At 42.9% G+C, this 25,897-nt stretch overlaps 1 protein-coding gene and 2 pseudogenes across 1 annotated transcript; 1 reads left to right on the top strand and 2 right to left on the bottom strand.

Moving 5' to 3' along the window:
- The window catches only part of LOC147988238 (uncharacterized), a 110,753-nt pseudogene extending 85,593 nt beyond the window's left edge, over positions 1 to 25,160 (top strand).
- LOC125513450 (uncharacterized) lies at positions 11,706 to 12,656 on the bottom strand (the record flags this gene model as incomplete). The annotated part of the gene is made up of 3 exons (XM_087523506.1): positions 11,706 to 11,835; positions 11,919 to 12,041; positions 12,354 to 12,656. A coding segment is annotated over one exon (303 nt), but the record flags the coding sequence as incomplete, so codon positions are not given.
- LOC125512596 (gamma-hordein-3 pseudogene) lies at positions 20,509 to 21,379 on the bottom strand (annotated as a pseudogene).
- Positions 25,161 to 25,897: the final 737 nt, after the last annotated feature.

The raw sequence follows: 25,897 nt of genomic DNA, 5'->3' as shown, positions 1-25,897 counted from the left end.
CATCTACTTTATTTTGCAATCTTTACTTTCAATCTATATCATAAAAATACCAAAAATATATCTTATTATTATTATCTCTATCAGATCTCACTCTTGCAAGTGGCCGTGAAGGGATTGACAACCCCTTTATCGCGTTGGTTGCGAGGTTCTTATTTGTTTGTGTAGGTACGAGGTGACTCGCGTGTGGCCTTCTTATTTGTTTTGACTATCAGTAGCGCTGGTGCCCGCGCTACTGCTACGACACTACAGCTAAATTTTAGCAGTAGCGCATTTTTACCCCGCGCTACAGCTACTCCTAACTACTAGTAGCGTGTCATTCTTCCCCCATGCTACTACTATTCTAAGTACTAGTAGCGTGCCATTCTTCCCCCACGCTACTACTATTCTAAGTACTAGAAGCATGCCATTCTTACCCCACGCTACTGCTAAGTAATTAGATTTTTTTTAAATTACATGCAATATTCATGGATGGAAAACAAGACACATCCAAGGCAAAATAAAAGGTCACAGAACCATCTTAGCACTTGCAACATTCATGGATACAACATTGAACATCTCAACTCAAAGAGACCACGAGATACCATTTATACATCAGACGCACACAATCGTCACCGAAAGGTGGGTACCTTCCCTAGCGTTCCACCACCAACCTAACATGACCACTACTCTAGATGTATCTACCAAGGCGTCGAGGTCCTTCACCTTGGCAACCTCGAGACGGTGGCGTCGAGGTCCTCCACCTCGGCAACCTCGAGACGGTGGCGTCGAGGTCCTCCACCTCGACGACCTCCAGACAGTGACGTCGAGGTCCTCCACCTCGGCGAGCTCCGGCATCACAATCACCTGGACAATCATCTGTGTGACGCGGTCGCCGGGCTTCACAGCAAAGTCCGCCTCCGAGTTGTTGAAGAGCACGACGCCCACCGGGTCGCGGTAGTCTGCGTCGATCACCTCTGTGCCCACGTCGGGAAAGTGAAAACATGTTAGTTCGCATTCTTCACTCAGAATACATTTGGGAAGAAACCTGCATACCTTCAGATGGTCATCCATATCCTGAAGAAAAACAGTATACATTTTCAGTGACTCACAATATATCATCAAATACTGCTCTGGTTTACTCTAAGAATAATTGCTACAAGACTCTCTACATACATACAGGCAAATCAATTTTCACCAAGAATCAGCTAGCAGTCTAATATAATTCCCTTTCCAATTACTCGAGGAACTGATGAAAAGACAAGTTAATTAGCTGGTACAAAAATTATACCTTTTGAGATGGACGGATGCCCTCTTCACTCAGATCTAAAGATGATGGACGGATGCACCCAACAGCTTTGTTGCGGAGACGGAGGACTGTAAATGAAAACAGACCTTACTTATAAAAGAAGCAAATGTGAAATTGTTCAGATTAGATGTATTCAACAAACACTTCAATCACAGAGCTCAATATCTACTAGCTTAAATTCAAATGCTTTATTCAACATTGAGATATCATACTGGACTCTGGCTGCACACTAACTACTCTGTGAGGTTTTCATCTAAGAAACTATCTAGAGAGATAGTAAACCACTAGTAGAATACGTAAACAACAAACTTCGTGAAAGGAAGAGACGACGCCACGTGAAGGGCCCAAGAAGCAGTCGGTAAGCAACACGAAATCCAACTTTATGTAGGCATTCATTTATAATTCAGCATCAAACTGGAAACTAGTGACAGTTTGTTTGTAGTGGCAAATTGCAACAAGCAAAGTCTGTGCACCAAGTAGGAGTAATTCCCAGGTCATTCGCAAGCAAGCAATCAAGAAGGCATCAGCAACAGCATATTATTACCAACATTGTACCCTTTACTGTCAGGTCATTTCAATTTAACCCTTGGTTGCAGATGTATTATTGTTGTATTACTAGTAATCATCAGCAGTAACAACAATTGGTCATTATAAGTATCATTGTTCATTATAGTCGACATGACAACTTCCCGTTTATTACTATATCTATAAGCAAATTTTGTAATAACATTCATTCATGTGACATAAGAGACTTAGAGCAACATTTCATATATTAGTGACAGTTAAGCTGCTGCACTTGCAAATTTGTAACACCAATCAAATAGATGTGTTATGTATATTATCTAATGCGGTCTTAAATTGGAAAGAAATGAGGAGTTTCTACTTTCAAATCAACGTAGTGATTTTATTGAAAAGTATGAGCAGGTGCACTTATATTATATCAAAAATATAAATATCAGTACGGTGCGTGCGTGCGTGCGTGCGTGCGTGGGTCATAACTCGTGGCATGTTTCTTGTAAGAGTATGTAGATAGAATACCATCTAGAAAGACTGTCATGGCTCAGTGGTTGTTGCTTGTAATGCTATACAGATAGAGGACCATCCAAAAAGACTAAGCTATCAACCTACGTAGCACCGGCGACACGGATACGGCGATACGGGATACGGCAATTTCCAGAAACAGCAATGCGGCGATACGGCAAGTATATATGAATAATTAGTAAAATTGCATGTTATAAATACAAAGAATAATTAAATGCATGAGATGAGATCAAAATACTGCCCCATAAGTTGCATTCATGCCTCTTTTCATCAAGTCGTCTCCATGACTGAATGATCATCAATTTACTGAATCCTCATACTGCTTGCAAAATACATCATATGCTAATATTAGAACTTGAACTAAACATAACACTTGTGCATTAAAAGCCTATAACAGTAAAGACGTTGGCTTGTAGCTTGCTTACCCAATAATACATGATTATTGCTTCCAATCTCAACTGAAGATTGGCCTGCAGATGACATTGTCAGTATTTCACTCCCTAGCACTAGCCGCAACCTCAGCAGGTCAGCAGCAAATCATAGTTGATACAACAGAGGCCAATACCCAGTGCCCAGCAGTAGCTAGCACGCACGCACACAATTACAGAACAAGTATGCAGACGGACACACCGAGCACGAACGCACGCACGCCGTAGCAAGCACACCCATAATCAGCACGCAGCAAGCCAGCAAGAGCGGGAGGACCAGACACCACCGGAACAGAGAAGAGAGCAGAGATTGGGAAGGGCCGGGGGGATACCTTGCTGGTGACGGCCAACAGGCAGCGGCAGCGAGGCGAGTCCAGATGGCCTCGACGGAATCCAAGCAGTGGCGGCGGTGGTAGCAACGCGGCGGCTGCTGCTTCTACTGTTCTACTGTGATGCTGCTGCTGCTGTTTGGTCCATCCTTGGGGTCACTGAATCTCTCCTCCGTCTAGCACCTGATGCCAGACTTAGCTTAATTACATGTAAAATACCATCTTTGCTGTGCTTAATTAATTAATAGTTGAATGTTTTTTCAGTCTAGCTGAATAATAAAGCAGCTTCAGAATTCAGAACTGTTCGTCCATTATCCAATAAATGCCAAACATGGAACCATGGATTGTTCAAATACATTTTCTGGATTCTAACTGCATATGTAAGAGTGTCACTTTGGTTGCAAAGCTCTCTGATGGACAGTTCAGATTCATCATGCCCTATTTCTATCCTTTTTGGCCCTTATAACCAACTAAAATCTCAATTCTTGTGAAAGAAAACAGAAAACACAATTCACCATGGACATGGTAACAACAACGTTATGAAATTCTGGTACCAAAGAAAGTTCAGAAGAACATACATATCCTTGCATCTTGCCTCCACCACAATACCTCTTCATAGTCGCCCGCTTCATCCTCTTCATCTTTTTTTTTTTGAAATGGTCACCAGGGGGGAAAGGCTCCCCACCTGAATATATTTCAAATGGAACGAAGAGTAAGGGTTACAGGTTACGGGATGAGAGGAAGTCGCGCCACAAGCCGGCGTCCTCTTTTAGAGCAGCGGTCTTTAGCCGATGAGTCCAAACAACTAGGTCATCTAGAATACACTTAATAGTAAAGCTAGCATCTACCTCCAGATTTTGGAAGACCTTCTTGTTCCTCGCATCCCAGATTTTCCATAGGAAGAGGAGAAACATGAAGGGACTAACAGAGGATGAGAGTGAGCCTGGGAGCTGAGTGTGAAAAACATCCCCAAGCGAGGTGGAAATTGGCCTGATGCCAATGGCCTGCCAGATCCTGCGCGCCGCGGGGCAGGTAAAGAAAAGGTGGGCGCTGTCCTCAACAGCATTATTACAACGAGGGCAAATATCTGTGTCCAGAACTTTTTTCTTGTGCAAGTTCTTCCGCGTGTTGAGTCTATCGAGGTAAAGCAGCCAGCCGAAGATCATCACCTTCTTTGGGACCCTGGAATCCCAAACGACGGTGAGCACAGGGTCGGAGAGTTGGGTGGTAAGAGCCGCATAAGCCCCACGTGCGGAGAAGGCCGCACCATTGAGTAGCGTCCGCGAGTCAGGCACCTGGGAGAGAGTAACAACCTGCAACCGAGAGTTAAGAGAGACAAGTTCTGCAGTCGCAGTAGAGGTTAGCCGATTACGAAGAGCAAGTTCGATCCCATCCTGCAAAATTGTATGAACCATGGCATTTTGGTTGGTGTGGTGGGAAAAAAGAGCTGGGTAAACTAAGGCCAGGGGTTCTGGCGTTTGCCAACTATCTAACCAAAAGAAGGTGGAGTGACCATCACCGATGGCGCACTGGGAAATCTCTCTTAGGCTCTGTAGGTGTTTAAAAATGGTCTTGGCGAGGAAAGAGCTGTTCTTTCCAAACCCAATGTGGAGAGGGGAGTGGTGGAGAACCCAGTCTTTCCAAGGAAGGGAGGTGGAGTGTAAAAATTTATAGGCAAATTTCAGCAGTAGACAAAAATTTTGCGCGCGAAGGTTTTTCACACCTAGACCGCCGGCTTCCTTTGGGGTACAGACTTTATCCCAAGCAACCAGGCATTTAGCTCCCGAGCAGGTATCATCTTTGGACCAAAAAAAGGTACGTCTACGCTTGTCTATAGCTTCGAGAACCTGGATAGGGAGGGAGAAACACAACATGAAGTAGGTGGGGAGGCTGTCGAGTACCGCCGAGAGTAGGACAAGTTTGCCACCACGGGAAAGGAGAAGCGCACACCAACCAGCAAGGTACATGTCACAGCGATCAATAACTGGTTGGAAGGCGGAGGGTGGTAGTTTGTGAGGAGAGAGGGGGAGCCCGAGGTAGGTTTGGGGGAAGGATGAGATGTTGGTTGCAAGATCAGTGGCCATAGCATTAGCATCTGAGGGATCAACGTTGAGGGGGATGAAAGTGGTTTTGGTGAAATTGATCGTAAGACCATTTTGCGTCAGCGAACTGATCCAAAATATTTTTTAGGTGCTTTGCTGCCGTGGGAGTGGCCTTCGCGATAATAAGCGTGTCATCCGCGTATTGGAGAACCGCGTATTGGAGAAGGAGACTGTCAATATTGGCCTTGATAATCATCCGCTGGAGGATGTCGGCCAAGATGATGAAGAGGTAAGGGGAAAGGGGGTCGCCTTGACGGAGTCCATTTTTGCATTGGATCCAACGGCCCGGCACACCATTTAGCATGACCGCCGTGAGTCCAGAGGAGAGGAGGGAACTGACCCATTCGCTCCAGCGGTCGGGGAAAATGCGAGTCCGCATGGTAGAAAGGAGGAAGGTCCAGCAGACCGAGTCAAAGGCCTTCCGGAAATCAAGCTTAACAACGAGAGTGGGAGCTTTTCTTTTAGCACAACAGTGAAGGATGTCCGCTGCGTAAAGAAAGTTTTCCGAGATGTTTCGCCTGGCGAGGAAGCCAGTTTGATCAGCATGGACCAGGAGGGGAATGAGGGGTTTTAGCCTATTGGTCAGCAGCTTGGCCACCCCTTTTACCAGGCAGTTTTGGAGGGAAATGGGTCGGAAGTCAGAGGGGGAGCGAGCTTCGTTGTGCTTAGGGAGAAGAATTATATGAGCTCCATTAAGGCAGGAAATATCAGCTTGGTGAGAATGGAAGTCGAGGAAGAAGTCTTTTATCTTGCCTTTGACGATGGGCCAGAATTTCCGATAGAACCCAGGTCCAAAGCCATCCGGTCCAGGGCTAGCGTTTTGATTCATAGAGAGGAACGCGGTGGCAATCTCATCGTCGGTGAAGGGGGCGTCAAGAGATCTTAGCTGAGGGATGGGAGAGGGGTAGAGATCCAAAAGAGAGAAGGACCAAGTGGGCTGGAAGGTGGTTCCGAGGAGGGACGCGTAGTAATCCGAGAGGATGTCGGACTTGTCGTTGTGTGCAAAGAATTCGGAGCCATTTACCGCGAGCACATTGATTTTGTTTTTTCGCCAACAGGCGGAGGCGGAGGCGTGGAAGAACCTTGAGTTTTCGTCTCCTTCCGTGGTGGTGCGAATCTTACCACGCCCACTGCACCTGGCAGGCAAAATCAAACAACAGAAAGTAAAATATATTCAAGATTTTACTGCATAACCAATGTCTCGAGCCTTTGTCTACATAACCAATGCCTCGAGCCTTTGTCATCCAATTGTATCACTTGGCAATGGTGACTGGGTTTGTCTCTAGAGTTACTGACTTGTAAGCTACAGTACATCCTTGGGGCGTGCATGGAAACAGGGATGCTGGCTCGACTTGCAAGCTACAGTACATCCTTGAGGAGAGGCGGATCGGACCAAGGAAGGAGGGGAATGGCCTACCTGGGCAACGCCGGTGACGGATCCCGCAAGCGCCGGCCTCGCCATCGCCGATTGTGGTGGATTCCGGCAAGAACACAGGAGGCGCCTGAAACCCTAGCCGCAGGCAAGGATGCAGGCCTTGAGGCACGGATCTGGACGAGGGGGAGGGAGGGGTGGAGCTTGGGGGCGTGTTGCGCGCGGCCGGAGCTCGCTGGAACCGGCCGGCGTGGGTGGCGGCGGTGGGGAAGAGATCGTGCGGGAGAGGAGAGGTCGACCAAGGGGTGGGGGTGAGGTTCGCGAGAGTTTTTTTAGGACTAGTAAGTGTGCACGCGCAATGCACGTCTATTTGAACTAATAAATGTCCACACACAATACGCATCTATTTGGATTAACATATTATACTAAACTTAATACAAGACAATTTATTCATAAATTTGAAATTTCCCTATAAAGTACACGATCTCTTATTTCCAACTCGTACAAATAATTTGAAATATCATTTCTCCTTAATCAACATGTCTCCTGTATTAAAAGACCACCCCCACTTTTCTCAATGTATAAAATTCAAAATTATTTAGAAGATTCATCATGATTCTTCATATGCACACATTTATGCAAGTATAGTCACACATGAAAATGTCACTTAGGACAAGCTAAGGAACCGTTTCAGTGCCAACAAATTCCAGTCAAGAATTACACAAGATCGTCATGAACATATACAGAGAGAAGTGACCTCTCTTTCTCCGAGATTGATCGAACAACAAGTTTTTGTATATATCTATCCGACACTACTATATATATACAATATACCATCTCTTATCACTAGTAGAAAACAGGGCTATGGTCCAGGCCGGCTCAGCCCATTAGTCCCGGTTCAGTCTAGAACCGGGACTAATGTGAGCATTGGTCCCGGTTCGTGCGGCTAAGGCATTAGTCCCGGTTCATCTAGACCTTTTGGTCCCGGTTGGTGGGATGAACCGAGACCAATGGGCCTCGCTCCTGGCCCACAACCATTGGTCCCGGTTCGTGCCACAAACCGGGACTAAACATTAGACCTTTAGTCCCGGTTTGAGGCACGAACCGGGACTAATGGGGATGAGACCTTTAGTCCCGGTTCGTGCCACGAACCGGTACTAAAGGTCCCATTTTCAAACTATACCGCCCCCCCTGTGGATCGCCTTTTCAGTTTTAAAAAAAATAAAAGAAAATGATGGAAATGTTAAAAAAATAAAAGAAAATAAGTTTCACATGTGATATGTGGTCTAGTTGTTGGGAAAATTTACAAATAAGAATTCGACTTTATTTGCAAAATCTCTCTGGAATTTGTAAAATGGGCATAACTTTTGCATACGAACTCGGATGAAAAAGTTTTTTATATGAAAAATCATCTACTTGAAAAGTTACATCCAATGGAGACGGCCTATGGCCTGTTTGCAAATTTCTAGAATCCTCAAATTCCAAAAGGAAAAAAAGTTATGGTCAAATTTCAGTTTTTTTAAATTTTCAGTAAATCTGGTCAAACTATGGTCAAACTACTTATTCAAGGAGTATTAGTGTTACTAAATAGTTATTCAAGAATATTAGTGTTATTAAATAATTATTTCACCTTTTTTGAATTTTGGTCAAATCTGGTCAAACTATGGTCAAACTGTGGTCAAACAATGGTCAAACTACTTATTCAAAAATATTAGTGTTACTAAAAAATTATTGTTTTTTAGAACAATAGTTTTAAACTCAAACAGTGAAATATGTGACTTCATGCTCAAGCTAAATTCCTGAGGGTTAATAGGATTGACATCTTACTATTGTCAGGAAAACAACAAGTGTAGACTTGGAAACGAGGGAGAATAGAACCCGGAAGTTAAGCGTGCTCAGGCTGGAGTAGTGAGAGGATGGGTGACCGTTCGGGAAGTGAGATGATTTGGAATGATGAGGGGTGATTAGAGATTAAATTGAGCAGTGATGAGGGGTGATTAGAGATTAGAGGTTAAAATAATTCAGAAATTTGAAAATAAAAAAAATTCAAAAAAAAAATCAGGAAATTTCCTTTAGTACCAAAGGCCCTTTTTCTACCAGTGTATAATCCCTAACATCTAAAATCAATTTCAACTTCCAGATGGCATTCTCCGTCTTTATGTATGACATGGTCAAGAAAGAATCCCGCCAATTCCTCTTGAATTGCTCGTATGCATTCATGTGGTATGAGTTCATTCCGCATCTGTCACATCTAATTTAAAGAATAGGGTCAATACATATATATGAAAGAAACTCAACACAATTGATGGTAATTAAATAAAATTGTGAATATTGTTTATGAGTTCATTCCGCATCTGTCACATCTAATTTAAAGAATAGGGTCAATACATATATATGAAAGAAACTCAACACAATTGATGGTAATTAAATAAAATTGTGAATATTGTTTATGTACTAAATGAGATTAAATTGAGCAGTGATGAGGGGTGATTAGAGATTAGAGGTTAAAATAATTCAGAAATTTGAAAATAAAAAAAATTCAAAAAAATTCAAAAAAAAAAATCAAAAAAAAATCAGGAAATTTCCTTTAGTACCGGTTGGTGTTACCAACCGGGACTAAAGGCCCTTTTTCTACCAGTGTATAATCCCTAACATCTAAAATCAATTTCAACTTCCAGATGGCATTCTCCGTCTTTATGTATGACATGGTCAAGAAAGAATCCCGCCAATTCCTCTTGAATTGCTCGTATGCATTCATGTGGTATGAGTTCATTCCGCATCTGTCACATCTAATTTAAAGAATAGGGTCAATACATATATATGAAAGAAACTCAACACAATTGATGGTAATTAAATAAAATTGTGAATATTGTTTATGTACTAAATGATATGAAATTTACCATGACCACAAAATATCCTACTTTCATCATCATCATAATCAACATGCAGTTTTTGCTTTTCTTGTATGTAGTCCAAGTTTTCTATCAGGAAAATATGTTAACTCAACTGTAGATAAGGACGGTATGAAAATGCTCATGTAAAATTACAATTGCCATGTATCTGTTGGACAAACAAATACATTTATGCAAACTTCAGTTTTTTTAGTAAAACTTATGCGAACTTTAGTTTTTTTCATTAAAACTTATGCAAACTTCTGGGTTTTTTCAGTGAAACGTAATTTCATGACTGCAAGTAAGGTCTTGGTTCGGTGAATTTGTCTGTGAGTTCACTATATAGTTGTGAGTTGGCCATGTAATAACCGGTAGTCAGTACTTAAAAAAACAGGGATGTCTGTTGCAGGTACGCGAAAATCAGTGAAAAAATAAAGAAAGAAAGAAGGCGAACATCTCTGTGTGTGCTCCAACGCTCCTCTGTTTCTCATTGCCTCATCTCTAGTTCATGTACTTCTAGATGTGTCACCACCGGCGAGGTAGCGATGACAGTAAAAAAACAGCACTCGATACTTACTTGATTAATGCGTGCGTGTGGTGCGTTCGCGTGAAGGCAAGCGTCTCCGTCATTCAGGCCTACGAGCGGCCGCGGCGACCTTGTCCTCTCACCAGCTGGGCGGCATTGTTGACGCAGGTGAGTCAATCGTCCAGCTTTGAGGCGGCGGCCTCCACGCACCGGGATTAGCTCTGGACGACGGCGTCCACGCGCGAGTACCGGACAAGCATGTCCAACGGAGCAGCACGCGTCAGAGCTGAGGCAGTCGGCGGTGGCTTCGGGCGAGTGAGATGGGGCCGTGATTAGCTTCACCTGCTACACAGTGGCCGAGACCTGCACCGCCCTGGGGACGATGATGGTTGGCAACCAGGCGAATCTACATGCATGGCTGTGGGGGCAGATTTTTTTGGCCCGCTTATACTGATCCAAGATACTTAGCGTTGCCCCCATTTGAAGGACCTCGGCGGTGGGTGGTTGTCAGCGTGGGTGTTGTGGATGGAGCTGAAGTCGACGCGGATGCCGGTGGTTCCCGGAGAGCATGCCCAGGATGTGGACGAAGTCATTGCAGTCAGTAGAAGTGTGTTCGGAGGAAGCCGCACCTCCTTCTCGCGTGTCTCCCATTGTGGCTCGCATGGGTGGTGGGCTGGTGACGGCTAGCGACTCGCGATCACGATTCCCTAATAGGAGACGATAGGATGCGATGGCGATTAGTTTCCTAATAATTAGATGCCTTCGTGATTAGTTAGCTAATAGGATGCATCCATGATTAGTTTCCCAATAATTAGATGCGTCCGTAAGTAATTTCCTAATAGGATGGCTCGTAATTATTTTCCTAATAATAGGATGAGCGCGTGATTTTTTTCCTAATAATAGGATGGGTTTGTGATTAGTTTCCTAATAATTAGATGTGCCCGTGATTAGTTTCTTAATAGGATGTGTTCGTGATTATAGTTTCCTAATTGACCAGGCATGAACTTTCATATTTTCCTCCACGGTGGAGTACGGTCAGTCAATGTAAATTGCTAAGTGCACACAGAGAACAGATTCAGTTAAGGCTAGCCGTTAGATTGAGTTTAGTGAGACTAATCATGCGGTGGTAATGTATCCGTGTACGTTTTGTGGGATGCACTTAGAGAAGATAATGTTTGCTCTTTTATAAGTAATATATATTCACAAGAGAGTTCGGTGGGGTGGGAGTGGATCGGGGTAGCAGTTGTGTGGGATGTATCACCTGTGTTATAGCTTTTCATCTAGTAATAGCGCAGGTTTTACTACATGCGCTACTAGTACGTCTTGCCCATGAGAGATATTACTAATAGCGTGTATTTTTTGCCATATACTACCAGTAATATTTACTAGTAGCGAGGGGACAATACAGCGCGCTACTAGTAATTAGCAGTAGCGTGGGTTAATATAACGCGCTACTAGTAAGCGTCTATCTATAAGCTATTTTCTAGTAGTGACAGGATAGGATCAAAACGTAACAGCACAAACACTGCCCCAGCTCCTTATGCTCTCAGGTTGGCCAACAATACAACCTCTGGCCAACTTTGGTGTTTATTATGATGTGAAACTTAATATTTAATTAGGCCAATTACCAGAGTCTGCCAAAGAAGAAATTATATAACTTCAGTGTACAGTAAACTATTGAGATACTTCAACAAAAAAACGTATTAACGATTTAAAGTGGTTTAGTAGGATGTGCAATTTAAATTGATTTGATGATGACTGATATAGGTTTTAAAGGTTGAAAATCCAAGCTCACCATATCTGATGTTGCCGCTGCCTTTGGAACTAGTGAATTGCCAAGCACGTCCCTAATACACTGATCCTGCACACAATAATAATAGCTTTCGTAAAAAAAAACTTCCAGACTCTGAAACAGGAAACTTTATCTGAAACAATTCGATAGACCTATGACTGCAAAATTTCTTCAAGTGTATTGCTGCTGTTGTCTACAGACTCGTAGTAAACATCAATTAAGTCTGTAGGTTCAAGCTGAGCAGTCTTCCGTAATTTCTGGATTCTGTTTACAACCTGAAAATGGTTGCTCATGAATTAGGAGACCAGACTATTGACTGTTCATCAAAACGAAACTAGTGAATTTCCAGCATGATGCGTGCCAGAAAAAATTAGTGAATTTTCAGGCATCAAGAAAATGAACATATGCGTCAGCAGACAGCAAACATCTTTGTAAATTACAATAGGCCAAAGACCGACACAATGGTGTGAAACACAAACCCAAGAGCACCAATCCTATACTGACCCAGCAAGCAAAACACACACGAAACGAGCAGCGGACGCCCGCTGGATCCAGCAGCTTTGGCAATCAGTTACTATTGTAGTTACCTAGGAAGGGTCGTCATCGCGGCAGTGGGTGATGGACTCGCAGCCGTGGGTGTAGGGGTTGGCGGTCGTGCTGATGCGGCAGTTGTAGTAGGGCACCCCTCCGGTCGCCGACAGCAGCCGCCTGTGCGCCACCGATTCCGCGCCCATCTGCGCCGCCTCCACCCCCATGTCTACGTCCATGTCCAGGGTGGCGATGGTGATGGCGCCGTGGCCTCCTATCCCCTGCACGAGCAGCAGCAGCAGGAGGAGGATTAGCAGCGGCAAGACGGGGGTGGAGGAGGAGGGGGATGGGGAGCTGAGATCTCAAAGAGTGGAACAGTTGCTCTGACAGAGGAGATGAGGTTGAGCAAGGGGGGACGGGAGGCTGCCGGTGGAGGGGGTCTCGATCTAGATCTGGATCCGGGTGGGTGGCGTGGGAGTGGACGGTTTGTGGCATAGCAATAGCGCGGTGTGTCCCACCTGCGCTACAACTATTCATCTAGTAGTAGCGTAGGTTTTATACCCCACGCTATGACTATTGTTTGTTGAGGAGTCAGGGTGGAAATCATTTAGTAGCAGCGTAGGTTTTTTGTGCCCGCGCTACTACTATGCCATACCAGTAGCGCGTTTTTTTGCCCGCGCTACTACTAAGTAGCAATAGTGCGGGTCAAATAACTCACGCTACTACTAAATGTCTATCTATAAGGGTTTTCCTAGTAGTGTACACTGCTTTACTCCATCACCCTTTCCTCTTCAAGAGAAAACCAACGCAGTGCTTAAGAGGTAGCACTTGCCCCTTCACTTCCTGAGACAGAAGAATTAGAGGGAGTCAGGTCCCCTACGGCCTCGAGCCATGTTGATATTCCGGAGGTTACCTCCCCAGAGCCCGGTTCTGAGGAGCGGCGGGAGGATCAGAATAAGCCTAAGCGGAAATGGAAACGGAAGGTTTATCCAGTTTCGGCTGTGCGTAGAAGTTCTAGGATCCGTACCTCTAAAAAATTTCATGATGAAATATGAGAGGAATTTTTTGGAATAGTGGAGGTCTTAAAGACTTGGCTAAAAGAAGGTTTCTCGCGGAAGCATCTATTGAATATCAACTGCATTTTATTGCCCTGTCCGAGACTAGAAGGGATAATTTCACCCCCCCCCCCCCCATTTCTTAGCACGTTATCGGGGGGTGTTGACTTCGACTGGCACTGCTTACCTCCGAGAGGAAGGTCAGGAGGGGTTCTACTCAGGGTTAAGTGTGACTCGTTGGAAGTTTGGAGTGTGGTCATGGGAGAGTTTGCGCTTAAGTTTTGGGTCAAATCAAAGGCAGATGGGTTTAACCGGGCTTTAGTGGCGGTATATGGTGTCGCGCAGCCCGAACTTAAGCCAGATTGTTTGGCCGATCTTGTCCGCATCTGTGGTAGCGAACAGCTCCCTATCCTCGTTGGGGGCGATTTCAACATTATTCGAAGGAAGGTGGAGAAGAATAATGAGAATTTTGACGGCAGATGGCCATTTATGTTCAATACTATAATCGAAAGCTTGGATCTTAGAGAGATCTAGCTGTCTGGTAGGAAATTCACTTGGGCCAATTCGTTAACTAATCCGACTTTTGAGAAGTTGGACCGTGTCCTAGCTAGCATCGAATGGGAACAGAAGTTCCCACTCATAACAGTCCAGGCGTTATCACGCGCAATTTCGGACCACACCCCGTTGCTTGTTGACTCTGGCGATCCGACCCATGTGGGAAATAAGGACACCTTTTCTTTCGAATTATCGTGGTTTGATAGAGAAGGGTTCCTTGATTTGATTGCTAGAGAATGGGCAAAAAAATTCAGGAGGAAGGTCGCCTGTTGAAAGGTGGCAGAATAAGATTAGGCACCTGTGAAGATTCCTTCGTGGATGGGCTAAACATACGCATGGCATTTATAAGGCTGAGAAGGAAAGGCTCCTTTTTCTTATTCAATCCCTAGATTTAAAAGCCGAGTTCACTATCTTAGATACCAGAGAGCTGGACACTAAGGTGGAGGCGGAGTTGAGACTGAAAGAACTTCGGGAGGAGGAATTGAAGTGGGCGCTGCGAGCTAAGGTTTGCAAAATCGTCCAAGGGGATGATAACACTTAGTTCTTCCATATGATTACAAATGGAAAACACCGCAAGAAGAGGATATTTCAGCTAGAGCAGGACGAAGGGACAATTTTAGGACAAGAGAATCTGAAAGTGTATATCACCAATTACTATAAGCACTTGTTTGGGCCTTCGGAGGATAACTTTGTGTCCTTAGATGAGTCCAGGGTTGAGGATGTCCCTCAACTTTGCGTCAGACGAGAATGAGATTTTGTCTACCCCATTTATGGAGAAAGAGGTGTTTGAGGCCATTTCACAAATGAAAAACAATAAGGCTCCAGGGCCGGATGGTTTTCCGGCGGAGTTTTACAAAAAATGTTGGCATATTATCAAAGGGGATTTGCTTCTGATGTTCCATGATCTATTCTCTGGACAACTTCAGTTGTTTCAACTTAATTTTGGAACGATAAATCTACTCGCTAAGAAAACAGAGGACGTTCGTATTGAGCAGTGCAGGCCTATATGTCTTCTTAATGTCAGTTTCAAATTTTCACCAAGGTTGGGACGAATAGGCTTACGCAAATTGCGCACTCTGTAGTGCAGCCGTCCCAAACCGCTTTCATGCCAGACAGAAACATCCTAGAAGGGGTTGTTGTCCTGCAGGAAACGCTCCATGAAATCCACACGAAAAAACTGGACGGAGTTGTTTTCAAAGTGGACTTTGAGAAAGCATACGATAAGGTCAAATGGCCCTTCCTTCAACAGGCTTTGCATATGAAAGGTTTTGATCAGGCCTAGAGACACCAGGTAGACTCTTTTACGCAAAAAGGGAGTGTTGGGATTAAAGTGAATGATGATATAGGTCACTATTTCCAAACACACAAAGGGCTGAGGCAAGAAGATGTGATGTCACCTATCCTATTCAACATAGTGGTCGATATGTTGACAATTCTCATAGGAAGGGCTAGGGATGCGGGTCAGGTAGGTGGCCTCATCCCGCACTTAGTTGACGGAGGTGTATCCATTCTACAGTATGCCGATGATACTATCATCTTCATGGAGCACGATTTAGCAAAAGCGTGAAACATGAAGCTACTGTTATGCTTATTCAAACAATTGACATGGTTAAAGATTAATTTCCATAAGAGCGAATTGTTCTGTTTCAGGAGAGCTAATGATGACCAAGATGCATACAAACAATTGTTTGGCTGTGAATTGGGGGCTTTACCTTTCACGTATATAGGTATACCAATTCACCATCGTAAGTTGACCAACAGAGAATGGAAGTGCATTAAGGACCGTTTTGAGAAGAAATTGAGTTGCTGGAAAGGCAAGCTGATGTCATACGGAGGACACCTAATTCTTATTAATTCGGTCCTCACGAGTATGCCCATGTTTCTTCTCTCTTTTTTCGAGGTACCGGTTGGAATCCGGAAGAGGTTAGACTTTTATCGATCACGCTTCTTCTGGCAGAGTGATGAACTGAAGCAAAAATACAGACATGCTAAATGGGATATCATTTGTAGGCCGAAAGACCAAGGGGGTCTAGGTATTGAGAACCTGGAAGTGAAGAACATATGTCTCCTTAGCAAGTGGCTGTTTAAGCTTTCTGTCGAGACGGAGGCCACATGGGCTCAGATTTTGTGAAACAAATACCTCCACTCTAGAACCTTGGCCCAAGTGACAGTGAGGCCGACTGATTCGCCTTTTTGAAAAGGACTGATGAGAGTTAAGTCACTCTTTTTCAATAGGACAAGGTTCATCGTTGGAAGCGGTACTGCTACGAGGTTCTGGGAGGATACGTGGCTGGGGGAGACGCCCCTAGCACTCCAATATCCTTCTTTGTATAACATTGTTCAGCATAAAGACGCTTACGTCGCAACATTACTTCAATCCACTCCACTCAATATTCAATTCCGGAGGACGCTAGTGGGTAACCGGTGGGAAGCCTGGCTTAATCTTGTGAGAAGATTGATGGACATCCAGTTGTCTCAACAACCCGATAAATTATACTGGAAACTAACTAAGAATGGAGAGTTCTCGGTTAAATCCATGTATTTGGATGTGATTAACTCTAGCATGATTCCTAGATCGAAACATGTTTGGAAAGTTAAAGTACCTTTGAAAATCAAAGTGTTTATGTGGTTTGTGCATAAACAAGTTATTTTAACAAAGGATAATTTGGTAAAATGCAATTGGACAGGATCTACAAGATGTAGTTTGTGTGACCAACATGAATCAGTCAAACACCTCTTTCTTGACTGTCCTCTGGCAAAAATTAGGTGGCGGTCGGTTCACATAACTTTCAACATTACTCCACTGACTTCTATCAACACGTTATTGGGACGTGGCTTGATGGGATAGATACTGCTACAGCGAGACACATTCGTGTGGGAGTATGTGCTTTATTGTGGGCAGTTTGGAACTGCAGAAATGATTTGGTCTTTAACAGAACAACAAACATTCATTTTTTGCAGGTTATCTTCAGAACTACTGCGTTGATCCGTATGTGGTCGCTACTCACAACGATGGTGGCCATGGAGCGTTTGGTTACTGGGTCTACCCGATGGGAGATGGTAGCACGGGACATTTTCAACCGGTTTGGATGACGGTCGTGTAATAGGATAGGCATGTAGTGCTCCTACCTTTTGCCAGCCGGTTGTGGCCTTTCTTTTTTCTGCTTTGCTCTTCGTGAGCCTTTTTTTGTATTTCTTTGTTCGAGACTTGGAGACTTTTGTTGAACCTTTTGCTTATTAATAATATTGGCCGTATGCATCGTTCCGATGCAGAGGCTGGGGCGATACCCCCTTTTCGGAAAAAAAATCCATTCCTGAGCCAAGGCTCATCTACACCCGGTCAACAAAACATTTCATAAATAATTCAAGAAAATACAAAAATTATGCACGTTAGATAATTTGGTGCGTGAGGTGCGCTCCGAATTTTAGATCATTTGGACATATTAGTAGCTCTTAGCAAAAACGACAAATTGAGTCAGAACAATGCATCAATAGTAAAAAAAATACATATCCCAAATTTATATTTTTTCTGAGAGCAACTCAGATGTCCAAATGATCTAAAATTTGGAGCGCATCTCACGCACCAAATTATCTACCATGCAAAAAACAGAAAATTTAAAATTTTCTACTATTTGTTTTGAATTTTTTTTCTTTATCGAGGGTGCAGATGAGCCTGGGCACTGAATCGCTGCTCTCCATTCTCGTGGAGTTTAAATGAGCTGCAGTCATCCCAGCCCTTTTGCACATCTTAGTTTCTTGATTGTTTTTTGAAATTTGTAAAAAGTACGTTAATTATAATGACAACAATAAAAAATAAAGTTCAAATATTCATGTGTTATAAATATCATCCAAGAAAATAAAATATTTTTTAAAATCATGTAATTTTTAAAAACATTCATTATTCACATATCAATTATATTAAGAAACGTCTACTAAATACAAGCTTTTAAAATTTTCAGTGAATACAAGAATTTACATTTTTTTAGACATTTTATACACTTGTGGGTTATATTCAATTTATTCAATATTAATAATTTTAACCGTTCATGCTTGTATTTAAATTATACAAGATATTCACAGTGTTTATGTAATCTAAATATAAGCCACGAGTGAATATTATAAAAAAAATAAGAATAAAAATTCTGAATAATTATAAAAAATTATAATTATACAAACATTTTCTTGGTAACATAACTATAATTTATAAGTGTATATAATTATTCAAATGTTTGTATAATAAAAATAACATTCATTAATATTAAATATTAAATTTATTTTTATTCTAAATTATACAAACATTTTCATATTTTGTCAATATTATATTAATTATATGATATTTAAATAATAGATGAACATTTTAAAAGTTACCCCAATATTTTCTAAATAAGTTATCTTATGTCTTTGTATAATATTTGTAGCACACAAATATTTGAACTTTGTTTGTATTATTGTCATTATATTTTACGTACTTTTTACAAAAAAACAATAACATGTGTAAAATGGGCCGCACTTACTATGTGCCATTTAAACCCCGCGGGCATGTTCCTTTATGTCACAATTTACCCTTTTATCATTACTTTATATACATCAAAACGTGAATTGGGGCAATGGCTTCCTTGTCGTGTTGGCTATATTGGGGTCTCCTGTTCCAGTACCACTTTTGTTTTGTCAATTTTACCTTTCTACTAACAGGTGTGACCAGGGCCAGTCTTGAGATATTGGGGGCCCAGGGCGAAACCAAAACTTGGGGCCCTTAGTATAAACAATATTGTAATAATAATGACTATGTATGTATATGAAATTTTATGAATAAACGCTTAAATGCATCCAAACAATATACATATAAAAAATACATTTTTTTTCTAATATATCAAATAATTATACATGTTGCCTTTTAAAAATTATGACAGTCTTCAATGCAAAGTCACTTATGAAGGGGTCGACGTCAATCTCTTCCAGTAAATTCGTGCTGATGCATAGTGTTAGCAAACTATTTAAAATCTCTTGAGTCATCGTTTATCTCAAATAGTTCTTCAATAATTTTAACTTTATTGTAAATAAGATGATAAGCTTTAGATTATAGAAGCATTAGGATAAAAATTGACTTCCCTCGTGTGCTAGAAAAACACAATAGTATACATTGCACCATCTGAGAAAGCGATTTTCATAATCTTTAGTTAAAAAAGCAAAACTGGATGTGCATCAACACTAGCAGATTGTGTATATATGTGCACCTGTTGAAATAACTGTAATCCCAGGAGAACTTACATTTTTATCACCGGTATTGATGTCAACATTTCCTCCTGTTCTGATTCAGAATTCCCATCAATTTGTTCCTCTTACTCCACAACAACTATTGTAATTCACCATCTGAGTTCAATGAAGCACTAGTATTACTCTTGAAAATTTTATCAAGAGAACATCTCTGACTGTATCAAGTCATCCACACACTAATGGAATGAAAGGTTGATCGGTGCCAACTATGCATCATATATCCGAAGAATAAATTACGTAATAGTAAGTACTCCCTCTGTAAACAAATATAAAAGTGTTTAGATCACTATTTTAGTGATCTAAACGCTCCTATATTTCTTTACGGAGAGAGTACTAAACATACAGGGAGCAGAGATTGGGGAACAGTAATAATATAGCGTACTACCTTGGATGGATCCAATCAGCTTTGGTTGTAGGGCCTTCAGCGATGAGCCGATGACGCGATGTGGACTCGCATCTGGCTGTAGCAATCGGCGAATCAGCGATGTGTGTGTCTGCATGCTCAGTGCTTGAAGGCGAGAGAGCAAAGCGGCTTCGCGTACCGAGTACTGAACCGGCCCCAGGAACAGAAATCGGCATCGACGAGACGGCGAGCTAGGGATCAGAATTAGGAATGACATTACGAGAAAAGGAACATGATGCTGTTGCCGTATTTATTATCGCGAAAAGAACGGCGTAGGATCTGGGATTGCTTCGTCAAGGAATAGGAAGAATCGCTATGTTTGCCATTGACTGGGCCACGGCCCATAGTTTCTTACTAACCTGTAGGCAGCACACTTGGGGAGGGGCCCCTGGATGTTGGGGGCCCGGGGTGGCCGCCCCCTGCCCCCCCTCAGGGCCGGGCCTGGGTGTGACCCACTGGCCACATCTATGCAAGCCATCCCGTTCCGTCGTGGCTAGCACCATATTTGCAAGCTTGGTGCCAAGTTTTGGAACTGCTTATCTGTTTGCAATTGTAGCTACTAAAGTGAACATCCATGCCAAGGTTAACCACACATGGTGCAATTAGCCATAACTCCTTAAGCCTCACTTTACTGGTACTTCAGTTGAACTCAAGTTTCACACTTGTTAATTCTACATGAACAAGTAGTTAATGTAGATGATTGAGGTTGTGGTTAGGATTGAACAGCTAAACATCCCATGAAAGTCACAATGAACAAGCAATGTTGTGCAAACAATAATTTTGTTTGCCTTTATTCCAAAGTTTGAACTTGTACTGGTTGGAGTCGCACATATGATGGTGCACAACATTTTTTTTCATTGCTACACCGATTGTCCAATCGAGTAAACAATGAAGGTCCACCTGTGTGGTAGTACAACTCTTGTCATTTCATTGTCCACAGCTGCAGGCAGTCATGCTACCAAAATATGCAGTAATGGTGTAGCAATCAGACGGGACATGCACGTTGCATAACATAGGTAGGGTCTGAATCGCAAGTGACCTAACCAACTTAAGCTGGGCTAGTTGCTGAGGTAGGATAAAGCCCTGGCCCAGTGGCTATTGAGGTTGCATGGGCATTCCCTGGCCCAACTGTGGTGGGTTGAGGCTGGCCGAAACCTCTATCAACCTGTTGTTGTTGTCGTCGTTGTTGTTGTTGCACAATGATGGCATGCACAGGGCTTTGGATGGCCGGGCATCAAGACTGCTCACGGATATGTGCAAGTTGGCGACAACATTCTTGTCGCTTCAACTGGCAGCTATTCTGTTGCGAGGTCTTTGGTCAGAGGAACGGGATCACCGAATGGAGTGACGACACCTTCTCCTCTGGGTTGCACTGCTGCAAGAGGAATTCCTTGCACAAGTTCAGTCGTTGTCTTTCCTCTACACAAGGTTGTTGCTGTGCCAATGGTTGCTCTTACGGTTATGGTTGTTGTGTAAATGGTTGTTGTTTCGGGAATTGTGGTTGTTGATGAGGTTGCGGGAATGTTTGTTGTTGCTGTGGAAATTGTTGTTGTGGCGGTTGCTGCGGAAATAGATGTTGTTGGGGAAGTGGTTGTTGTTGCAGGTGTTGTGGTTGCTGCAACGGAAATGGTTGTTATGGCTCTTGCGGCGGGAATGGTTGTAGCGGGGGAAGTGGCTGCTGTTGTGGAAATGATTGGTGTGGCCTTTCTAAGTCATGGACGCTAGGGTCAAGCTGCGCAGTGCCGGTGGTGCTGATCGTTGTGGCAACCAGGAGGGCAAAGACCAAGAAGATCTTCATGGTGGATTTGTGGTTACGCTTGACTGTTTAGTTTGGATGCTTGCACTCTAAATATGTGAAGGATGGATGATGGAAGGGGGTCTTCATGATGTATGTCTATTTATAGCTGACATGAAATGATATATTTTCATCTTTGCATTTGCTTTCTTCTAAAGTTCTACTACTCTTATGAAACTAATCCCTTGGTATGTTTTGTTTGGTGGAGTTACTTGCAAGTGTAATTTTGGATTGAGCGGCAAAGTCGCTTTGGTATGTACCTTCTGTTTGTATGGCCAGCGGTTCAACGACATCCCACAACTGTCTTGGAGAGTGGAGACCAAAGCGCAGGGCAAGTTTCAGGGTTCTCCCGCAGTTATCAAATGCCGCGTTGTCATGAATCAAGATGGCAATGGGGCCCCGAAACCCGCTTCCCCGCGGGTTTTTACCCTATTAGGGGACGGGGATGGGCGTCTTTTCATTCCCGCGGGGCTGTTGTTGGGTATATTATACAACCCGACACGTTTCGTGGGTTTGCATCCGTTTCGGTAGTCTCCGAACCCGAAACCCGGCAAACCCGACAAAATACATTTTTTTTACCAATATCTGATCCTACGCGGCCCAACCCAAAGCTACCGAGCCCCCCACCCCAACATCGAAGGCCAAACCAACCCCTCGCTGGGTGGCCAGTATCGCTTGCTCCGTCTCGTTTGTGATCGTGATTTGTGAACCAAGAATTCTATTTTAGAACTTGTGTAATTGCACATGTTGCTGAACCATGTATGGCTGAAATACGATCATCCTTGTTGCTGTAATCTAATCATCTTTGTTGCTGAAATGTGGTATCATGCTGCTGAAATACACTCTATATAGCTGTTGAACCATCTACTATTGTTTTTTGTTGAAATTTCCTCAAGTTATGCTGCTGAAATATACTTGTTTTGCTGCTTAAATGTTATTCTTTGTCGCTACTATGTTTGTTTAAATATTTTGATTTTCTCGTGGGTTCCTCGTGGGTTCCCTGAAACCTGATGGGTTTAGGGGACGGGCGGGAAACTATCCCCGCACACGGTGATGGGGACGGGGACGGGTTTACGATTTTCTCGTGGGGATGGATTTGAGAAGGCAAAATCCGATGGGTTTCGTCCCCGTCAAGGTTTTGGTTACCAGTCGAAATTTCAAGATTTTCCATGGTTACCACGTATTTCCGTGCCCCTCGGTAAATCGTCATACCGAGCAAAAAATACCATTTTTTTGAAATTTTTGAATTTAAACACTCGATTTACAGTAAGGTATGTAGGGTCTAATTAATGCAATGAAAGTTGGTTATGGCATGTTGGTAGCAACCTAGTTCCTGTTTTGAGAGGTCTCTGGTTTGAATATTCGTTCATTTTCTTATTTGAATTCAAAATTCAACTATAAAATTCGCTCGAAATATTCTCGGTATTTGTCGGTATTTCTCGGTAACCATGGTAACCACATTTATCAGTCCCCCTCGGTAAAATTACCTCATTCGGTAACCAAAACCTTGGTCCCCGTTGTCATCTTGAGTCTTGTAGGACTGTATCGAATTAAACAGAAGTGGTTGGTCAGGATCACAGAATCATCAAAAAACATTGCAAAAGAATGGCGAAGTGAACTGCAGTAAGCCCATATGAGGGATTTTGGTGTGATTTGCGTTGGAAGCGGCAATCCTTTCACACCACAGCTGCTCCTGCTCCCCACCACGGCCCGCTCACCTCCTCCCAATGTGTGCATCGCAGGGTCGCCGTATCCAGCCGACCGGCAGATTGATGCGGGAGGTCATCAACAGCCGCAGCGGACACATGGTGAAACGGCACTGCCTGCACGCGTGGTAGTTGGCCTAAGAGACCAGCCGGTGCCGTGGTCACTTGGCGTGCACGCATCGTCCAGTTCACCTCGGGCTAGCTGGCTCATCCCCCGATCAAGCGGGAGCCACAGGACTGTGGCCGGTGAACCCACGGTGGCTCATCAGACTACGAGGAGGGTTGGCACTGCTCGTTGCCCGTCGGAGGTGTGGATCCCGTGCTCCCGGCTTGACGGTGGCCATCGTAAGGCTCTAGACGGACACCATGGATGGGCTGCAGCCGCGCTTCGGAGGTGGCCGTCACGCGGCTCTCGACGGAGGTGGTTCAAGATGGCAATGGGGCCCCGAAACCCGCGTCCCCATTTTTTTTTACCTTATTAGGGGACGGGGATGGGCATCTTTTCATCCCCGCGGGGCTGTTGTTGGGCACATTATACAACCCGACACGTTTCGTGGGTTTACACCCGTTTCGGTAGTCCCCGAAGCCGAAACCCGGCAATACCCGCGAAATTACATTATTTTTATTATCACCGTAGTCATCTTACCCCCGAAATCTAAGAGGCCTTGATGTGTTCACAAGATTGGATAAGAAACAAATATAAAGGTGTGTCTTTCTTTACATATCATCATAAAGTTTATCATTATCTTGCTGCAATGTTTCATAAGATGTTCATTACTACTTATTTGATTCTCATAGATGCTGACAATGAATAAGGACAAAGCTTTTGAAGTTGTCTTCAAGACATTCAAGAGGGAATGCAGGTGAAGTACAAGTACTTGCAAATTTCATATACTAATCTGCATATTTTTCTCATGTTTAACTTTAGCTTGAGCGAGTTTTGATCTTCCCTAGTACTTGGCACTTTGATTTGGCATTGGAAGATTTGAAGATGGGCGTTTGGAGGCTTGGAGATGTGAAAGATGCCATGATGATTCCAACTTTAAAGTGATTTGTGAACTATAAGTTCTATTTCAGAACTTATATAGCTGTTGAACCATCTACTATTGTTTTTTGTTGAAATTTACTTAATTTATGCTGTTGAAATGTGCCTGTTTTGCTGCTAAAGTGTTATTCTTTGTCGCCACTATGTTTGTTTAAATATTTTGATTTTATCGTGGGTTCCCCGTGGGTTCCCCGAAACCCGATGGTTTAGGGGACGGGCATAAAACTAGCCCCGCACACGGTGATGGGGACGGGGACAGGTTTATGATTTTTTCGTGGGGATGGGTTTGGGAAGGCAAAACCCGATGGGTTTCGTCTCCGTTGCCATCTTGAGTCATGAAGGCTGCAATCTAGCTTTGTTCCAGTTTATGCGACTCATGCGGTGAAAGCTTTATGTCTGACTAGAAAACTCAACTGGCATGTTCAGATAATTGGTCACACTGTACCAAAAATCAATCAGGATTCTGATTGTTTTATATGTTAGTAGAACATGTGACTGGTGAGAAGCTGAATATTTTCTGCTCATTCTCATTATGTGCTGTGCTATTTTCTAATATTATGTTCCCTGAACTTAATAGCTTCTTTTTCTTTATTGAAGGAGGCATATTCTACGCCCGTCCTTCCATTTGATATTCTTGCTGAGAAACCTCCGCAGCAGAAATTTGAATTGGTTAGTTATCATATCGCTGCATTCAGTTCAAAACGAAACCTTTCATGATTCTAATATTTGGATATGCTATATCTTTGGTGCTGACACTTCACTCATTGGTATCCACCTTAATTTGGCACATGGAACTTTTCAGGCTAAGGTAGTTTCACTATACTCTGTTCTTGGACCAACTTATCTAGTATTACATCCAAATAGGAAGCCTGAATCAACCGTCATTTAGCGACTGACGGATCAACCATTCATCTGCAGAGCATTGTTGGGAAATATGGGACGTTGGCATCTGTTGTTTCCTTTGTTGGCGTGTTTATCTACCTGTTGCCCATCGAAATCTGGTGATGCAAAAGCAGACAAGAAGAGGCGCTGAAACTGTCTAGTTATACTCCATGTACCCTAATAATGGCTAAAGTAACCAGGATCGTACAAGCAACGCAATTTTGGCTGTTGTACTTAACCATCTCAGATGGGATCTTAACTGGCTAAATTTAGACAGAGTTATGTTTTGTAGAACATATTTTTTCTTCTGAATGGATAGTTGCACAATATCCTTTGTAGTGAACAGCTGCACAATATTTTCTGTCCACTTAAGTTCATTTTCGTGGAGAAATATTTATTGAACACACTTTCAGAAAGGAAGATGCTGGAGTATAAGGATAGAAGCAGCTGATCTTTACAATAAAATCTAACGTATACTATTTATTTAGAATCAGATACAAGAAGCAGATCATTCAAGATTTTCACACAACTCCTTAGCATTGCCATCAAAGTGTTGAATAGCAATTAGTCTTCACAACTTACTTTAGTAGTACAATATTTATAAAAAAAGGATTGCTACAGACTTACCTATATGCACTACATTCCTTCCTATTGCGTGCAATAAAATCAACTAGTTATACAGGCTGACAAGTGTAGAGTAAAATCAACTAGTACAATCATCAACACGGAAATTAGATGGGGAAGATGTGCAAAAGAAAAATGATGGATTGTAGTTTCTGTTGGAGAATACTGCTAGACACTAGGTTGATTTTATTTAAACGTAGGTTAACCTCTGCATCATTGTGATGCACAAAACCATATTTATTAATTATTCAGTAGAATATAAAA

This window comes from Triticum urartu, chromosome 1A (assembly GCF_056163025.1).
Source record: "Triticum urartu cultivar PI428250 chromosome 1A, HENAU_Tu73, whole genome shotgun sequence".
Lineage (NCBI taxonomy): Eukaryota > Viridiplantae > Streptophyta > Magnoliopsida > Poales > Poaceae > Triticum > Triticum urartu.
This window is presented reverse-complemented; position numbering and strand designations above follow the sequence as displayed.